This window comes from Oreochromis niloticus, linkage group LG15, assembly GCF_001858045.2.
Source record: "Oreochromis niloticus isolate F11D_XX linkage group LG15, O_niloticus_UMD_NMBU, whole genome shotgun sequence".
NCBI lineage: Eukaryota > Metazoa > Chordata > Actinopteri > Cichliformes > Cichlidae > Oreochromis > Oreochromis niloticus.
This window is the reverse complement of record NC_031980.2, coordinates 14,346,402-14,367,456: the sequence shown is the minus strand read 5'-3', so window position 1 is coordinate 14,367,456 and position 21,055 is coordinate 14,346,402. Positions and strand designations below refer to the sequence as shown.

At 42.3% G+C, this 21,055-nt stretch overlaps 1 protein-coding gene across 8 annotated transcripts in view; it reads left to right on the top strand.

Annotated features, from left to right (window-relative positions):
* Window positions 1-284: 284 nt before the first annotated feature.
* The window catches only part of gphnb (gephyrin b), a 111,834-nt gene continuing 91,063 nt past the window's right edge, over window positions 285-21,055 (top strand). For 7 of the 8 annotated variants that reach the window (XM_013272050.3, XM_025899013.1, XM_019346308.2 and 4 more), the window contains exon 1: window positions 285-437. In XM_013272050.3, coding sequence (XP_013127504.1) covers window positions 374-437 — 64 coding nt within the window. In that variant the 5' untranslated portion in view covers window positions 285-373. The remainder of the gene's footprint in view (window positions 438-21,055) is intronic. The other variant, XM_003446287.5, reaches the window with a different exon arrangement.

The following is a 21,055-nucleotide window of genomic DNA, read 5'->3' as shown; positions in this document are numbered from 1 at the left end:
ACGTCTGCAGACGTAACTACTGTTAATCTGTCTAGCTAAAAGCCTTCTCAGAAAATAATGGTCTCCATAAGAAATAATCTAGGATCCACACTACAACCGTGGCTGGCGGCCAGCAGAGTGATGTGTGCGGTTTAAACGGCCCCCGCATCCTGCCCGCTTATCTGTAGGTGTCCCGATGATCGCTCGGCGTTCTACTCATCTCGTCTATTTTTTTTTTTTTTTTTTTTTTTTTTTTTTGCTGTATCCCAGCCCTCCTCCAGAGCTTCCTCCTCCTCCTCTTCCTCCTCCTCCCCTCCCTCTCCCGACTAAGTTCGATGCGATCGGCTCTGGGCCCTGCCGTGAGTTCTCGGTGCGGGCGACAGCGCTGCTGAACATGGCGTCAGACGGGATGATTTTAACGAACCACGACCACCAAATCCGGGTCGGAGTCTTGACAGGTAAACGCAGAAATGTCCATCGCCCGTTTCATCTTTCGCTCATGTTTCTGTGAATTCATTTCCGCCGGCTGTCGGCCCGGTTCTTCATACGTGTCGGCTGGCTTTGCTTGGCGGCGGCGGCTCTCAGTCTCTCGCTGATTTTTTTTTCAGCCTCTTGAAGGCGACGCTGATTTAAAGTCGGGTCTTGGGGTTTTTTCCCCCCTCTCTCCTCTCTTACCGGTATGCATGACAACCAGTGCTTATGTGGTAAATGTGGGCTCTGCATTGGTGTGTGTAGATTTCTTGTCGAGCCGTTTTCCCTGCTGCTGCTGAAGAAGAAGAAGCGCTCAGTTTGTGCATTGAATAATTCATGCCCCCTATCTGCTTGTCAAAGCTGAGAATTACAGCTGACCGTGTGTTGTGTCGATACTGAAGATGCTCAGCCTCTACGTTGCATTACTGGCACCCAACTGACCACAGCATTTTTTTTTAAGTGCTGCTCACGACAGTTGCTGAAGGTGGATGTGGTGGTGGTGGTGGTGATGATGATGATGAGCGCATCCTTGGCCTATTTAGAGCAGTGGCTGATGTGAGAAAATCAGTGAAATGAGTGTTAGATGGCTCACTGGGGGTTATTTTGTGAATGACATTGTCGACCGAGAAGTTTGGGCTGTATGACATATGATAACAGCTCTGGCTCGGTTTGGTAGGGCTGAACACACCGGTGAATCCCGACATTCCTCTGAACGCAGAGCGATGACGGCGCGTCTCTCGCTTACCAACACTGGAAACGTTCTGCGTTTGGATGCGATGTGAGGCTATGAGACGGCGGATGGTGTTGGATCTGGTCGCCGCCGGCCTTCATTTTACCCATATCTGTCAGCTTGTGTGTGTGTGTGTGTGTGTGTGTGTGTGTGTGTGTGTGTGTTTAGACTATTGCTTTGTCATGTTTCGAATCGGTAAAGCATAAGGCGAGGCGAAAATCAGCAGTTGTGGTCATGATCGGAAAGTAAATGAAACAGATTTTCTCTTTTTTTAGTGATATGGAGCGAGGGAGGGAGGGATGGAGACGATATCGGTGCTGGTAGTGGAAGCATGATAAAGACTGTGCAAAGGAATACCCCCCCCCAACCTTCCCCCCTTCTTACCCCTCCCTTTCCCTCTCTCTTCCTCTCCGTGTCCATGAGGCTGGATAGATCAATATTTCATGAAAAGCCGTGATCTCTCACACACACATACGGTATTCCTCCGTATGGAAATCCGGTACGGAGGAGGTGGTAGGCGGTTTGCAGCGATGGAGGAATGACTGTGTAGACCCTCTGCTGAAATCTGCCAGGGAAACCCCCTCCATCACCAACAACAACACCACCACCACCACCACCACAACCACTCGTCTCCATCTCCATCCCTCCTCCTCCTCTCCCTCCTTCTCTCCTAGCGCTGGAGGAAAGAGGCAACGCGCTGTCCGTGGTGCTGAAATCCAAGCGTCACTCACAAATCAGTGCGGTACTGACCCTACCGCAATAAATACTGCATGAGGTAGATACAGCCGGGAATGTAACGGAGGATAAACGCATCCCAAGCCACGTTTCATTTCGCTCCTTGTCTACATCATCGTTTTTGGGCTGTATGATGGGGAGTTCCAAAGAGAAATAGTCATCAGCTGATGAGGATTTGGCATTAAAATCGGAAGTAAGCTTTTCTTGTGGATTCTGTTTATGTAGGTGGCTTATGTCCATCACCAACTGGAGGTCAAAGGATACTCATCCCTTTTTCTTTTTTTTTAACATGACATTAAGGCCCATGCCACATTAGAGGGGTTTAATTTCTGTGTGTGTCATCAGTCACTTAAATCCCCAACTGTATCCCCAGCAAACTGACAGATTGCCAGTTTGATCTCGCTGTGCAGTGTTGACAATTCCCGCATACATATGCCGATGTTGAGACGCGCAGAGACACAACCGACAGCTTATTTGTCTTTTTGATGTATTTGTATGTGTATATGGAGAAGGAAGGCTCGCACTGTCAGGGGAAACAAAGCATCAAAGGCGTAAGGGGAAAATCCTGCAGGAAATGGTGCACAATGGCATTAAGTTCCCATGTTGTACCTGACCCCTGGTTTTTTAAGACTCTAATCATGCTAGGATTACTACAATAACCTCTGCGTGTTTTGTTTTGGGGGTTTTTTTCTCCTTTTGGGGAATTTACTGGGAGATGATGTATTTTGACAGCAAAAAAACTCCCCTGCTGTGATGCCAGTAAGAAGCAAAGCATTCAGGTTGACTGAATCTCTCTTACAACTCAGAACCTTGTTGCTAAGCCTCAGTCTTCTACATCGACAGTGTTCATTCCGAGTCTGCTATGGTATGGGCCGTGTGTGTGAGCAGAATGCTAATGGAGTCTGGAGCGTTGCTCAATCTCCTTTTCTGCCAGGGTCAAAGGTCACCCGTCCACTCCTGCGTTCAGTCACCAGGGAGCAGATGAGACCTTGGCTCACCCTCCTCCATCACTTAGCCCCACATCTCTTTAGACAGGTGACAGAGCCCAGGGGACATCTCTGTTTAGACCCTGGGCACAGTGCAGGAGAGGTGAGCTGGCATCTCCAAGTGTGTGTGTGTGTTAGAGAGAAAGAGAGAGAGAGAGGGGGAAAGATAATGTATGTATTTTATTGAATGTTTGAAGAAGAGGTGGGGTTTATTTGTGAGGAGAGGGAGGTAGAAAACTGGATAATTGGGGTGAACATGCTGTCACTTGTCAAAGATATCACATTGAAAATATGAGCTTTGTTAGGAGTGGATGAAAGCTTCTCACGCTGAGCTCAACCTTTGTGTGTGCTTGTATTATTTTTTTCCGTCTACCTGTACGTAAGTGCTTATGTGATTGTGTATTTTTATGCATGATTGCTCAGTGGCTACTTTCGAGCTGTCTGTGTTTCTTCCACTTTGCCGTGAGTTTTAATTGTCCTATGCCTCCCACCCTGGGCCTGCCTCAGGGTCTGAGCACTCATCTACACACTCACTTCCTGTGAGTGTGTACTTGTTTGTTGCATATGCATTTGCGTGTTCCATTCAAACACTCACATGTCATATATTTCTTGCTAAATTAGTGGTCTGACTTGGCATGATGTATATTATGCATTTACAAAATGTACTTTGTATAAAAATATGGCAAAAATTTTGACTATTCTATGACATATTGCCTTATGAGGTCCAGGTTTCCTAATACTAACTACATGATAATTTGCACTCCAGTTTTTGTCTGAATTGTGTGTGTATGTGTGTGTCCTTTGCATGCACAGTATGTGCATTTGCATGTGACTCCGCTTTGCTCTTCATCTTTGTGTAGTAATACCAAGCTCTGGCTGGGAAACACAGCTTCCAAATCCCCCCAGCCCCAAATATAGCCACTGTATGCATACCTCCCATGATCACACACACTGAGAGAGTGTGTAAGAGAGAGACTGAGTGAGAAAGAGAGAGAGCAGCAAAAGGCATTCAGTGGCTTTTAATCTGTGCAAAGCTGGCACGTATGTGTGGGACCATACAGTATTATTACACGGCAGTGCTCCGTGCAAACGCCACGGATGCTCTCGGATGTGTGGCTTGATTCGCAGCCCATTGAAAGCTCCATTGATGGTGGATGTTGTGTGTGGGTTAACGCTAGCCTTTCCTCAAAGAGACTTGGACACAACCTCATCACCAAGCTTCCGATAAAGAGCCGAGGCAGGAAAGCTCCACTGTGCGACAGTCAGCACACGTTTTTCCCTCTCCGATCTCCTTGTACCTCCTTTCTCGGTCTTGTCCCCACCTCCCCACCCCACACATATTTTTTTTCTCTTTTTCTATCTCCCTTGGTTGTAAGAACTCAGAGAGGCTCAGGGACACGTGGGCAACTCTCCAAACTTACATGTCTATCAGAAAGACATGAACTGACAGCAGGCAAGCTTCCCAAAACAACCACATTTAGATCACGCTCTCCATTCCTCTCCTAAGTAGAACTAATTCTGTGAATCTCATCAGAATGAATGAATGAAGCTTTCATTTGGAAAGGATGGTGGTCTTTTTTTATTTTTTTATCATATGTAGTCATCATTTTATCACTGAGTTAAAGACCCAACAGGCTGTCCTAGAAATGAGACAGAGCAACAAGAAAAAGAAATAGGAGAGTAAAATAATTCTTTTTTGAACATATATGTATTTCCCCTGCTTATTGAACAGTGCCCCAAAATTTTCAACCACAAACATTTTGCATTAGTTCCCTTCAGCCTTTATGTCTTTTGCTTGTGTGCAAGTGTGCAGGCTCACGGGATTGGTCTGTTTTTACAATTAACTGCAAGCCCTGTAATTCATCTTTCATTAAGTGCAGCAGCAGCACTCCCAGTATGGCCTAGAGGTCCAGTTCCATGTCTGAATTAGGGGAGGTGAAGGGCAGCAATACTAAGTTGCTAATGAAATACTAGAAATGAACTAAAGACAACAACACCACAAACATGGTTGAGAGGTTCAGCTCAGTCATTCGGCAAACAAATATCGGCTACAGCTGCAATCAGAAGCTGCTTCTTATTTACGGCCTAATGAAATTAACATTAAATAAGGGAGAATTTATCAATAGATACCAAATCCATTTTTATACCAGGCTGTAAACTATTCATGTAGGCATATTTTATGCTCTAAAGCCATTTTAATATGGGAATCTATGGGGATTGACTTGGTTTTGGAGCCAAGTGGCGATTCCAGGAACTGCAATGTTTTTGGCACATACGCGTTGGTTTTATTTTTCATCTCCCAGGGGCTGTTGCTTTGTTGCAAACAAGCAAATGGGCATTTTATTTGCTGGTGGGAAGCCATTGTGGGATTACCTTATGGTTTCAAGCGTTAAACAAACAAGAGCCAGGAGACTGATCAGTATTGTCTGCAAATGTTAAATGAAATAGAATCTTAAAGAAAGGTTTTGGCTTCTTGTAGAGTGTGCATGTTCTCCTCAAGCCTGTGGATTTTCAGCAGGTGCTCAGGCTTCCTCCCACAGTCTGATGAGATGAAGGTTAGGTTAACCTAATCTGCCCGTAGGTATAAAGGTGTGTGATCTGTGATTGACTGGCAACCTATCCACACCGCTTGTCACTAAGGAAGGATGTAAAATGACAGTGCGTGGGGGTACTGGATGGATAAGTGATATGGGATATGTAGTATAGCCTATTTTTATATGAAAAAAAATGTGATATAAGACAGATTTAATTTGAAATTTGCATCCTTTTCAGTTAAACTCTTTGCTTTTTAATGACAGCACTATGTACTGAAAGAAGCAAATAACTGTTTGCACACTTTTCTGGTTGTCTTTACAGTTAACAGCAGTACAATCTTTTAACCTGGAAGATGTTCTCAAACTCATTGTAGCTGTTGTAGTGTCATGTTTTCATCATTTGGCCAGTTATCCATAGGCAATGGCAAAAAATCCACAACTACACTACAAAGCAAGCTCAAAAAAGTCATTGCTAACTCCCTCGTGGCCACCAGTCTGTCATTGATCCCATTAGCACCACAAGATTATTATTATTCCTTCCCATTTTCCACTTCGCTGACGCTTAGACAGGCAAACGTAATATCCTGACAAAGCTGACATCATGACAGGATAACAAAAACACAAAATAAATGTTAACACTCGGTTCTCTGGTGATATAAAGATACGTGGTTTGAATGGGAATCAGTGAGCCCCAGGCGTGTGTCTACCCACTAGCATGATTTTATTCCTCCTTTTTCCTGTTTTGACCCTACTCTTTGTGTCTGCGTACGGTTGAATCATCTCTGAGCTGTTACTGGAGTGATCCCTTGCAATGATATGTGGGCATCTGTTCAACAATATGCTAGTCTGAGAGGGATACACTTGGAACAGAAGCGCTAAATCGGGAAAAAAAATGAGCATATACTTGTTCCTGCTGCTTATTTCTCATCTGATTCCAGTATTTTTAGATCATCTCTGAGCCAAATCTGAGGGATTTCTTTGTATTTATTTAGACTTTGGTGGTTGTTGCCTGCATCATCACTGATGCGTAGGCTTCCAGCAGGCTGTCAAACTGGAAATGTTCATCATGTTACAATCCCATAGGCATGGAAGGCAAAGTGGTCTCTCCATCTATCTATTGCATGTGGTCAGACAAGGATTTATCTTTTGTATGGGTGCAGCTCATTCTGTAGCAGTAGTTAATACACAGACTGACCCTTTTCTCACTCGTTTTCTCTCTCTCTCTCTCTCTCTCTCTCTCTCTCACTCGCTCTCTCTCTGCATCAAATACACATACACACACAGCTGTCACAGCGGACAGCAGTAAGGCAGGCAGACCACATGACCAGAATAGACAATACGGGATCAGGGACACGAACACAGAATGAGAATTAAGTCTTCACTGCAAAGGAATTATTTTCAGCATCTAGTAGTGGGGATTGCAGGGTGTGTTGGGCCGGGAGGGGGGTGACTCTCCTCTACTCTACTCTCCTATCCTCTCCTCTCCATTGCACACACCCCTCACTCTCTCTGGCTTTCTCTCTTTCTCTGTCTCTGCTTTCATAGCCCATGGAAATGATTCTCCCTTACTCTAAATAGTCTTCAGTTGGAATTGCGAGTTAGAACAAGAGGCAGACGGTATTGGCGGGGTCTCCTCCGCTCATGTAGGCTCTTGTCAACTCTCCAGAGAAGAGCTCCGTCGGAGCTGCCTGGAAAGCCATTCCCAGACTAAACGCGTAGGTGTAGGAGAGTTGGTTGGTTCCCACTCCCTCTAGGCATAAAGCAGTGCTACAGTCTGTCATTCATTTGACGCGATAAGCAGTTTAGACAAGAAAAGGACATTTGTGCTTGGTATTTTTAGAATAAAGGATTTGGAATTGTTAGCTTTGTGATAGTCTGGCTACCTGTACAGGGTGTACCTCTCCTCTTGCACAGTGTAGGTTGGCATAGGTATTATCCCACCACCTGTGACCCTAGGCAGTTAAGGAAATAGATGAATGGAGCTTTTTAGTTGAAGCACTTAACTTGAAATGATTGATGATAAACAGGAAAGACTATCCTGACTAGGGCTGGGCCATATCATACCGTTCACGGTAATACCAGTATAATGTCGGCCAACGATAAGAAAATTAAATATCGCAATAGAATATGGGTAAAACGCGCATGCGCAGTGCCTTTGTTTTCATACGCACATGGCGGAAAAAGCATGGTGGCGACGGCGAATGAGAAGGGCGAAAGCGGATCGTTGAATGAAACGGATGAACCAGAATGTGTTTGTAAAAATGCTGCAACTTCAGTGGTGTGGAACTGGTTTAGCTTTCGTCCGTCAGATACACAACAAAACAAAGCACGATTTTTGGTAGACCATGCTAGCGGGCCGTCGTTATTACCGTGTTGTTTGGAAAATACGGCACACTTAAAATCAATCCTTTGATTTTTCTGAAAATCGACAGTGCCCCTTATAATCCCGCGTGCCTTATGTATGAATTCTGGTTGTGTTTACTGACCTCGAAACGATTTTATGTGGTACACGGCGCTCGAAAATCTGTCAAATGTTTTAGTACCACTTTGCTAAGCTACGAACCCGCACTGCTTGATGGATTGTCGGAGCATTACGGCTATCGTAGGCTGGAGCCTCGCGGAGTGATACGTACTGTGCTTCAACATAATATTACTGTATTGTGTGTGTATAACCTCTTTTTAAGTTTTGTGGATATTATACATGGTTATGCTGAGGATGTGTCGGCCAATTTCCACTGGAAATGCCTTTTGGTTAAACTGTCAGCAAGGAATTTGCATTTGCACTGTTACATTTTTATATAACTTTAATGCACATAAGAAACAGCTGCTTGTTTAAGTGAAAATACATTGATTTTTGGTTTTTTTGCACTAATAAAGTTGTATTTTGTCTAGTGTCAATTATATCGTCAGTTATATCGTTATCGCAAATTTTCAAATCTATATTGTGATAAATATTTTTGGGCATATCGCCCTGCTCTAATCCTGACTGACATGATGGGGACCAACAATTGCTTGATGTCAATCTCCTGTTCCACCACATCCCAAAGGTGCTCTGCCGACTGTGGGAGCCATTTGAGTACATAGAACTCATAGAGATTTTGAGCTTTGTGACATGATGTGTTATCCTGCTGGAAGGAGACATCATGAAGATGGTGATCACAGTGTGGGCTTAAAGGGACGTGATCAGAAACAACGGCATTATGCCACCACTACCAGTTTGAATTGTTGAGACAAGGTCTAATGGCGCCATGCTTTATACCGAATTCTGACTCTAACATCTGAATATGGCTGCAGAGATCGAGACAAGGCAACATTTCTCCAGTCTTCTGTCGTCCAGTTTTGGTGAGCCCGTGTGAATCATAGCCTCATGATTTAGGTTCCTGTTTTCAGCTGACCGACCCAGTGTGGTCTGCTGCTGCTGTAGCCCATCTGCTTCAAAGTTCAGTGTTGAGCTGCTTTGCCTTCCTACCAACTTGAAGCCATTCCATGCAACAAATGTCCCACGCGTGGGACTAATAAAGATTATCTTATCTTATCTTATCTTCTCCTCTGGCTCGAGGATCAACCCTGAGAGCTGTCGCTCACTAGATATATTCTCCTTTTCAGAAGTTGTTTGGTAAACCTCGAAGATTGTTGTGTGGGAAAATCCCAATAGATCAGCTATTTCTGATGATGCCACATAAAGTCACTTAAATCACCCTTCTACTCCAGTCTGATGTTCAGTTTGAACTTCAGGAGGTTGTCTTGACTATGTCTACATGCCTAAATCAATGAGCTGCTTCCATCTGATTGGCTGATTAGATATTTCCATAAATGAACAGTTGAACAGGTGTACCTGATAAAATGTATTACCATTAGTTCTTAGCTACAAATAGCTAAAAAGGCATCATAAGGTCATGAGCTATTATGTTATTATTATCAATATGATAGACATTTGCATACAGTTGCTTTAGAAAGTATTCGCATTTCGTTTAAACCAATTAAAAACAATTCAAACCATTTGTACCCAGTGACAAAAAATAAACTGAAAACTCTGTTTTACAAAAGTATTCAGACTCATTGTCGTGACATTTGAGAGTCAGGTGCATATTGCCTATGATTGCCCTTGAGATGACTCTAGACCTTGATTGGAGCTCAGCTGTGGCAAACGTAATTAATTAAATGTAATTTTTAAAGGCACGCCCCTTTCTATAAGGTCCACAATTTATACTGTACATCAGGACAAAAACAAGCCATGAAGTCAAAGGAACTCTCTGAGTGTCTATGAAATATGCAGCAGTGAGCAGAAGTCTAAAATCCACTTCGAAATGTCTGAGTGCTCACTCAGTGGCCTCAATAGGAAGACGTTTGGGACCACTGGGCCTGTAGCTGTCCAGCTAAACTGAGTAACTGAGCACAACAGAGACTGAACTCCTTTGCTCAGTCTGGTGTCTTTTCCCTAGGAGGTCACCACAAAGCCCATGGCCACTGAGTTCCAGGATTGATGTCCTCTGCAGAGGTGAGAGAAGCACCTGGCCCAAAATCCAACCATCTCAGGAGCACTCCATCAATTTTATGAAGGAGTATTTAGAGGAAAGCCACTCTTGACAGGCATTCCTCATCACCTGTTTAGTGCAGACTTTTCCAGAAAAATGTGGTGGCACCATTAAGCTATGGTGTTGTTCTCAGGCAGGGAAATCAGAAATGAGAATGGAGGAATCGAGCCCAGTGTTTTTCCCACCACTGCCTTGCTATTGAAGTTTTGAAGAAGTTATCTACCACTTGTTTTACTTCAGTGCAGTGTAAGAGTTTTTACCGCATTTATGTAATTTAAGATCTATCGGTTTTTGTTCTCAGTACAAAATTTTGGGTATATTTAAATTTGCACCCATTTCACCTGAAATGGCTTGGATCACAGTACAGAGTAAGTACTGCAAGTACTCTACTTTTTCTGTCTTCTTTTCCGAGAGAAGTTTTGCACTTTGACAACAATGTAATTTGACCTTTGGAGAAAGAGAACAGATAAGGTTAATTGTTGTAAAAAAACCCCCAAAAAACAATAAAATAAATAATCCATTTACCATCAGGAGATATATCCCACGCCATTTAAAATGATCAGAAGTAAAGTTATTGTTAAATAATCGTTAAAAAATATTGTAATGTATGTTTATATGTTTATTATATATGTTTCCAAGAACACTAAACTTTTGAGATGAAGGACACTTCTGGACTGTCTACAGACAGCAAGGGGTGCCTCCCTCCTTTGCTCAGGTCCGTCTTCTGCAATAACCTGTGCGTGGAGAGCAGCTGCTGAGTGATGGCGATAGAGATGGAGATAAAAGATAGAGTGGTGGTTTTAACTGATGAGTTACTCTTAATGCTGGATCCTCTGTCTTGGCTTGAGCTGTTAATTAGGGCTGGAGGAAGCAAAGGATGAACGATGATGGAAAAAGAACAAAGGGGAAAAGCATCAGTGGCCTCCATGTGCTGAGATGCCACCATGCGACTTTATCATTCCTGATCTAACAAGCGTCTGAAACATATACTTCCCCCATGTTTTACTCTGAGGACAAGGTCAGATGGCCTGTATCTAAGATTTGTTGCAGACTGACTGGGTGCTGATGAGACAGAGAGCTCCTTGTTGAGAGCAGGGGCTAGGGTAACAATGCTAACAGTCTATAGGTAGGGCCTCATTTTCTTGATACAAATGCTTCGGTTTCTGGATTGTCTCACCTGGTGTCTGCTTCAATGCAATACAACATTTCAATTGGCCCAACAGACCCATAAATATTCTCCAAAAGTTGATTCTGTTGATTTGGACGTAAATATTCTATTTCTTTAATATAAACAGCAGCTCAACCCTCCTCCCCCACTGACACTAAACATACTGTAACTAGAACCTGGATATAATTTAGATGTGTTGTACAGATTTGAAATATGTCTGACATAATCATGATGAAATCAGATTTGTCCCTCAAAATGCCGGCTGCTGGACACATCAATTATGCTGAGATCCTCACAGTAAACACCTTGCTTACATTTGGTGTCTGTTACTGTCTGAGCTGCCCACTACCTGCTTGATATACAGTGCTGGTGTTTTCTGGTTGGATGCACACACAAATCATTCTGTCTGTTATAATACTTGAATCTATTGTTACCATATTGGTTTAATTATCAGATATTCTGGAGCTCAAAGCATGTTAATTCTGGTGATGAGACCGGAGGATAATTTCCTGGATTTTTTTTATTGATCACAGGTAACGTCAGCAGAAACTGCGTCATTATCTGCCTCTTTTATGTCATGTCATAGCAGACAAATTCCTTCAAAAGCACACTCCAACCAAGATCAGAGACAATATATAAATGACACCGATTAAATAGTCTTGATTTTGGCTTGGAGAGTGCAAATTTTTAGTGCAGAAGCAGTGTTAGAATTTGGGGCATGGAAAGGTATAAGTTAGGACTGCACAATTAATTGAATTTTAATCTTGATGAAAATTTTGGCTTCGCACAGATAAGTGAATATGACTGACGTATACAGAAAATGCATGCGCCAACTGTAGAATGCAAAGCAAAAGTGTTCCCTAGTCTGGATGAGTAAGACTACATTAAGAGTAAGCTATACAACAGATAACAGACTGTGGAAACAAAAATTAAATGTCTGGCAAAGCAGAATGCAAAGACTTGTCCCTAGAAGCTGATCATGACCCACTGTTTGGAAATACTTCCGATTTAAGGCAAGTGATGTTAACCAAGAACAAATCATGGGCAGAGTGCTGTAGAGTTGTGTCTACACTGCAACTCCCCGAACTCTGGTATAATGAATACATGAAGACCCAGGAAAGCAATGCAGTGATTGCCAACAAAAGTTGTCCAAGTCAGACATCCATGAAAGCGAGCCTACGCAGGATGTTTGCTTATCTGTCAATCTCATAAAGATGCACTGGAATTACTGAAATGTGATCACATTCCGTTTGGCCAAAGATATGTGTCTACTTAACACAGCAAGTAATGAAGGCTTCAGGAAAATGGAGATGTTATCTCCTCTCGCAATTATTTTCCCAAATTTGCAATACCTGCAGTGTAAGCAAAACAGGGGAAGTGTTGATGCATCTCACAGCTGCTCCATAAGTTTTAGGCACTTCCGTTGTGCAGCAACAATAAAATGAATGTACAGGAATGTACAGAAAAAGCAGCAACAGTACTTGTAACATACAGTACACAGAATATATATGCACAAAGACTGCATGATTTCAGAGAGGACAAATGGATGACAAATACTTGCTCTCCAACACAGGCCGGCTTCTAAGGATCTAGGAGAAGTCTTTCACCGTTTGCAGTTCTGGCACTTAGGTCATGCAGACTGTAGCAGCTGAGGATTGAACTACTGACCTGCTAATTAGTAGATGACCTGGTCTACCTCCTGAGCTACAACCACCCGCTTTGATATGTACCACGTACCTAAGCACTGCAGCAGACGGTAATCTGTGACGGCTGTGGCTTTTTTTGGCCGGATAATGCTGCTACAAAGCAAAAATTGGTTCAAGAATAGTTTGAGGAGCACAACAATGAGTTTGAGATGTCGATTTGGCCTCCAAATTCCCTCGCTCTCCATCCAATCCAGCATCTGTGGGATGTACTGGACAAACAAGTCCTAGCCATAAAGGTCCCACTTCACAACTTAGAGGATTTAAAGATCTGTTGCTAACATCTTGGTGACTGATACCACAGCACACCTTCAGGGGTCTAGTGGTGTCCATGGCTTAATGGGTCAGAGCTGTTTTGGCAGTAAAAGGGGGGGCCAACACAATATTAGGCACATGATCATAATGTTATGCCCTATTGGTGTATTGTTTAGCCTCATTATTTGAAACTTTGGCCTCAATCAATATGATCATCCACATTTGCAAGATTATGTATATATAACAGAACAAAAGGAAAAGCACAATACAGTAGGTCTTCAAATGTGTGCCCCTACTTTCATAATACTCCGTCCCCTTTTTATGCAAACATTTCCTTTCTAAAACTTTCCAATATATTTATCAGCTAAATAACTTTAATAATAATGACAATAATACCATCATCAGTGACAGGAGTAATGCGCTGAGAGAGGGGCTTCTAAGATCTTCTATGTAGTGCAGCAGCTATTAAATTTGCTTCCCTGCAAGAAGACACGGGGAACTTCATTTATGTCAACATCACTCAGGTTTCCAGTATTTCGACATTTTGTTATTGTTTGCCAAACAGAGCAGGAGAGTGGGGTGCAGTTTGAAGAGGGATGAGGAATGAAACACAAGAGGCAAAACAGAGTAAGTCAAAGTGAAGTTATGACAAGTGAATAAATAATTTTTCAAAACGGTAATATTTGTCTCCCAAAAGGTGTGCACGATTGAAAACCACAAGCCCTTTAATGTTCATTCAGACATGCAAATAAAAGAATAAACTTGAGGTTAGAAAGCATCAGTCAGCAGCGCACAACATCAGCCATTCATAAGAACAAAAACAAGAGTCAAGAAGGAGGAAATGGACCTCTGGGAAGTGCTGTGGTGCTGTGTGACTTCTGGCTGTCACCCTTGGCAATGGCCCTTCCACTGCTTCTTGACTTACTGCCAGGTTATCCATTGGCTTGTCACTTCTTCAGACCTCTTCCCTCCCACCATTACTCCGTCCTTCCCAAGGCCACGAGACCAGCCATGTCGAGGTGAGACGTGCTGATTGATGTGTGTGACACATGCTTCTGGGAACCTCCGTCATCTGAATTGCTTCTATTTTAGAAACAACAAATGCAAAGGTGCCACACTGAGAGGGGGAGGGGGGGGGTTGTTTGTTTTTGTTGTTGTTTTGTTTCTTTTTTTTTCTTTTGAAAATGTGTTCGCAATCACCATCATGTTTGGTGGTCCCCATTATGAAGGTTTTCCCCTGCAGTGTTTGATGTCGCTACAGAGCCAATGCTGCAACTGCATTCATAATTGACTGCGATAATTTAAGTCACTGTCTTGCTTGCACATGTATGTTTGCGTCAGTTTCACAAATCGATTCTGAATCATTGATAACCGACATTGAGTTTGAAGAAAGTCAGGATTTCAGAGATAAATATAACACATTCACCCTCCGTTTTCTACTCTTATAACACATTTTATCCCAGACCGTTCCCCCTTTTTCTCACCTACTATATTTGTCCCTGTCTCCTCACCTCTCTTTCTATGTCCACCTTTATCATTTTTTACCTTTGCTGTCTGTCTACATTCAGCTCACTCCATCTTCCCCGGCAAAGCAGTATGAGGGGAGCATGTGCCTGTGAATAATGGAGGAGGCCAGCTTCCCCTAACAAGGTGTGTTTGATGGCCGGCCTCGTCCCAGTGTGTGTGTGGTCAAGGTGTTCTCCTATTCTCCTCTTCCATTATTCAGTGTCATGCCTTTTCCGTTTCTACCACAAAATCCTTTCAGATCATGGCACCTAGGGATCAAATGTTAATAGACACCCACACACCCGCACACTCACACACATCATAGCCATAAAAGCTCAACACATGAACACAAAAGCCAATTTGATTGACAAGGCTTGACGGCTTTGTTGCCCTTTTGCATCATTTATGGTCTTACAACAGGCATGACTGGTGATTTTTCAGTCTTGGCACATGACACTGGACATTTAAAGATGTGAGTCAGGGAGTTTCTCACTCAGTTTCTTCAGTTTTGTTTCATTAGCCCTCCTATTCTTACCTGTTTTGTCTTTTCTTACATTGGCAGCAGATTTAGAGAGATAAATAATTATCAATACTTGTGGCTTATCTAGAAATTCTGCCTAATGCAATATAAAAACAGGCATTCAGTAATTCCAGTGTGGTGCTGCACTGTTGCTACTGAGATTTGCATAAGCACATCTACATCTTGTAGCAGTCTTCAACCATTTGGGGACATTTAAAAAAAAATATACAAGCTTCTTTTGTTTAAGTTTAATCTATATGTACTTTAGCTGCAGAGAGGATAAATGAAACCAAAACATAGGGGGCAAAAAACTGCAGCTTCTCTAGTGACCCTTTGGGTTCCTAGAAATTTGTTTAATGTCCAAGGTAAATGACACTGGAGGCCAGGAAATGCCTTCTAGAGTAACTATCTGGTAAGACAAACGTGATTTTGAGAATTATATGTGCAAATGCAATAATTTTGTATGCATATCACAGTAGAAAATTACATGCCATCTAGCCCTTATAGTTCTTTAAGACATGCTGATAGTTTATTTAAAGGATTTGTGTCACCTGGTTTCACAGATAAATATAACTGAGTGGCATCTGCATTCAAATGGAAATGTAAGCAGTGTTTTCCAAAAATATGGCTCGAAACAAGCATGTGCAGTGTGAAGTATGGGACCTAGAACAGAGCCCTGGGGGACTCCATGACTAACCAGTCAGTCTAACAGTCAAGCTAGGAAACTAGTAAGTCACTAGTGTAGTTTCTTTTCTGTGCTGTAAATCCTGGCTGGATTTCTTGTTACTGTTATTGTTAAACTATTTCTCTGCTAAGGATCACATATTTGATTTTCAACAACTCTTTTGAGAAGGTTGGAAATTGGTCTGTAATTGACTAAAATGCCTGAATCAAGTATAGATTTTCTGAGACCCTGTCCACATATAATTTGGTAAACATGCAGTGGTGTAGTGGGTAGCACTATTGCCCGACAGCAAGAAGGTTCAAATCAACTCTGTGGATGGGGCCTTTCTGTTTGAAATTAATATGTTCCCCATTTACCTATGTGAGTTACCTTCAGGGACCTTGGCTTCCTCCCATGCAAAATGCATGTAAAGACATGCATTTTAGGTTAACTGGTAATTCTAAGTCCGTAGAACTGAATGGTTGTCTATCTTGCAATCTAGCCTTGTATCAGAGTAGCAGCCTGTCCAGGTTGTACCCTGGCTCTGTGACAGCTGTGATTGGCTCCAGCCCCACCATGAACTGATCCATGAACTGGATAAGAGGAAGAAAATGGATGAATAATAGCCTTTTCTGTCATAACTGACAGCTATCCCAGCTAATTTCAATTCTTCTTAGCACTAATTAGCAGGCCTCTGTGTCTGTGCAGTGCACCCATACAGTTTATGGATGCAGCTCATATTATACTATATAGCTGATAACTTGGCACTCCACCTTCTGGTATTGTCTATTGTCACCTGTGGCTCCAAATCAACAACATGGAGGTAGCCCAAATGCTACCATTCATAACAATTATGCCACTAACAGCAAGCGAAGCAGCACTTATTGGATCCTGCTCCTCAAGTATGAAGATTTAATGCTGTTCTTTGTCATATATCAAAGTTAACTGAATAATTTTTTTTACAGTTAGTTGTGAAGAGATTACCTTAGTCTTTTTGTCAAAGTGGTGGACTTTATGATTATTTGCAAAATAGTATTTGTAAATTAATTATAATGTATGACCTTTATGAAGAGGTTTGTTAACAGCCTGGAAAAAAGGTCATCCTGTGGATATAAACTGAGGATATTGTTGTTTGTGGCCAGTGCCTGTGGGCAACCAAAGGCTCCAAAAGGACTAATAATACTAGGAATGTAAGGTAATTAAGCAACATTGAAAAAATTCAGTAGCTGCAAATCCAGGGGGTAGAAAGATGAATGAGTGATTACCATCTACCATCATTTATTTACATATCATCACATACATATGGATATCTTCGTCAGCAATAGTGGGGTTGATTGATTAATTTGATAGGCTCCACCCCCCCCCCACACACACACACACAAAAAGATGGATGGATGAATGGATTTTATTTTAAACACAGACTTATACACACAATCAGACCAGTCCCCAAAACTCTCTGATCCTTTAGGATCTTCCCTCTTCAGTTGCCCCCACAGTGACATGTAGATGTATGTGTCTCAGTGGGATAAGTGATGAGATGTGTAAAATATGGCAAGTGGAGCACTCTATTAGGACGCTTCCCCCTTTGCCTCCAGGCTTTCCTTCTGCTCCACCATACAGAGAGGCTGGTAGAGTGAGTCGTCACAGGGGGTATGCTGATGTGGTGGTAGATCTAAGTTTGCATTGAGAGGTTTGGGTTTTAAAGAGCCAAGCCTGAGCCAAACACCCACTACTAAAGAAGAAGAGGAACAGGAACTCCTCCCTGCATCAACCTCAATTAGTCTGGAGAAGAAGTATCCAGCTGTAGTCTGTGTGTGTGTGTGTGTGTACGTACATGTGTGAGCTCTGACAGTGGGAAGCTGCAATGTAATTGCTGACACTGTCCAGAGGATTGAATGTAATGAAGGTAGCTGCTTACAGGCTTCTTCATTAGTACAGCTGGGCCCGGGGCACTCCTGTGTGTGTGTGTGTGTGTGTGTGTGTGTGTGTGTGTGTGTGTGCGTGCGTGCATGCGTGCATGTGTGCATGTGGGCATGTAAAACTTTGCATCCTGGGAAATAAGGGGAGTCAAATCATTTGCACACATTCATACTGATACACCCATGTATTACCACCCACTCACACATTAACAAACACATCAACAAGCACTGGCAACGTGTGGAATGTGTTCATTGTAACTTTCATCCACATGACTTTATTTCCACTGTGAGTTTGCAACTTTAGGTCCATTTTCTCAACAATGACACCATGTCTGAATATATCACTGATTGCATATCCTGTGAAAGATCTTTAATTCTTCGTAGCAATGCTGCACTGCATTTTTGAGCGCTTAAACTGGATGTAGTCAAATTTAATGCACTGATAGATGTAGGGCTGCAACTAATGACCCTTATCCATACTCAGCTGATTATGTCTACATTTAATCAATGCACTGTTTGGTCTTTAAAAGATCACATAACAGCAAAAATCCCATAACAGTTTTCAGTTTGTTTTATTCAACCAACAGTCCATAGCCCAGAGATATTCATTTTTATGTAAATAAGTCACAGAATGAAAGCCACAATTTAGACTTGAGAAGGCAGAGCCAGCAAAAGCTTAGCAAATTTAGTTGCTGATTAATTTCCCTTCAATTGAATTGCTTATTCGACTAATCGTTTACGCACTCGAGGGATTTGCAAAACACTTTGCTTGTTCCTCTTCAGGCCTATGTGGATGTGGAAAGTGTAATTTGGGCTTGTTGAGGTGCTTCAAGTGTTTGGCATGTCCAACCATGAGGAGACTCTGGGAAACACTGGATGCCTTTGCTTACAGTGCTACTCCACAACCCTGAACTGAATAAGACGTAGAAGGTTGATGCATGGATCTGTCAGTGGATGGGCGCATTAGAACAGCATCAGTTTAGGGCTGACCTCATACTTTCTGATTCATGCTTCTTTTCACTTTCTTTCAACACCTAACAGCTAAATAATCCAGGTGTCATTGTTTACTTTTAGGAAGTAGTAGCCACAAGTTTCCACACCTAGGAAGTCCATATTGTTTAATGCTGCAGAGTGCAGCGCTCAGTACTTTTGGTCGCTGCAGAGTTTTACTTTGCTCTGTTCCACCGATTTCACGATGATTGTTGGCACAATGTCCTAAAGCCGCAGCTGTGCTGATCAGGCTTTTGTTTTGCCTTTTTAGAAGCAAGGCTGGCATGAAATGGGATTTGTGGACAGAGAGCGGAGACTGGTCATGGGGAGGGCAGCTGGTAGACCAGGCGATGATGAAGCTGCCATCTTTGCCACATGGGGACCCTGTGGAGATGCAGTTTAGATTAACTTTCCACTTAGTGAACAATGTGTCACTTACAATATGGCCGACTCTTTTGCCCCAGAAATCGTCTTGACAGCTGCACCTCTTGGGACTTGTTTGTCCCAATCAGGATTGGAGTTGTGGTTGTGCATTTGTCATGCCCATCAAATGATTCCCCTCTCAGCATGAATGTGACCATTTGCTCTGATCAGAAATGAGACATTGATTCTCAGTGGCTTTCTGTCGGTATAACCTTGACCTGTAACCCTTATTGCAGTCACCATAACCGTTGGTCTGTTCCTCCCTCTGCCTTTGATCTTCTCTCCCTTCCTTCATTTGAGCGAGACATATCGCAGAGGAGCAGGGAGAGCATTAAGCTTCCTCCTCTATGAAGACCAATCGATACCTGATCTGATTAGGCCTCAGCACATATGTACCACTACAAACCCTGAACGCCAACAGATTAAGAGCCCCATTGCTTATCTTAGCCAATAGCTATACATTTCAGAGGCTAACCGCTCTCCACCCGTCGATCTTTACTCATTTTAAGTGACGTGTAATAAGTGAGGTGAGTGGGGTTTTTTTTCCATGTTGTTGTTCCATGTCCAAACTGGGATGCGTAAAGCTGTGGTTGTACTGCTGCAGCCTTGCATGAGCATCTTGGAAAGATAAAGGAGGAGGTGGGGGTGGAAGAAAGTGGAGGAGAGAGAAAGAGAGAGAGATGAAGGGAATTGGAGGCAGAGGAGTGGGGGGGAGGAGGGAGGAGGGAAGCTTCTAAAGGAGATATCAAAAATGTACAGCTATACCGATGCCAGTGTAAGCACTTCTATTGAAATCAATAGAGCTGCTCTCAAACTCATTTTGGCTTCTAACAAGAGAGTGGTACCTGGCCGATTAATGGAGCAGTCATAGATATAACGCACAGAGCTCGGTATCTGTTTGCATTTTGTAATCCTCAAAATGACATTATCCATTATCTTTTAAACATGTTCAAATCAAATCAAATCAAAATTTATTTCTATAGCACATAAAAATACAACAAAGTTGACCAAAGTGCTTCACAGGCAGTCAGAGCAATAGCATAAAACAGAATAAAAAAGAAACAGTTAAAAGGAGGGCAGGAAACAATATGACAATTGTTTGAAACAAAAACTAGCCACAAAATAACATACTAGTTTGAATCAAAAGCCAGACTAAAATAATACGTTTTAACATGCAATTTAAAAGACTGGATGGACTCGGAGGAACGAATATAAGGAGGGAGGTTATTCCAGAGTCTGGGAGCTACGACAGCAAAGGCCCGATCACTTCTGGATTTCAGACGAGACCTTGGTTGCGTCAGGAGCATTTGATTGGAAGATCTAAGTGCCTTATTAGGGATATACAAATGAAGGAGTTCGCATAGATAGCTGGGAGACAAATTATTTAAAATTTTACAGGTAAGCAAAAGAATGTTGAAATTGATATGTTGTTTTCTGAATTCTGTAAATCAGCCAGCGAGTTGGTTCACAGAAATTGCACACACAACCACACACAGACACAAAAGAAAATACTTTTGATCTAATTTTCCTATATTTAAAATTTTTGGTAGCACACAAGGACTTTTGTGCTGATAGCAAGTTTAAATTTGGAATCGGCACATAGTTTTGTTAATTCAGAGCAAAACCTGGATAATAAATGTTATTTTCACAATAGCCTACCATCTGAGATGTGACTATTCCTTTAGAAGTCTCTTAAATTAAACTGTTATGCATATCACATCAATATTAATATTGGGGTCTCCAGAACTTGGGCAAAGTAGGAAGATTATAACTGTCAAATAAATCTGCTGTTTATTGCATTCCCAAGTGGTAGCCACAAAGTGGGATTACCGATTCTTAGGAAATAAAAAGGTAAGAGTTTCTCAGCAATGAGGTTGTTTATAAATTAAGTTACATCTGTAAACTGTATATAAAAGATGAATGTAACAACCGTGATA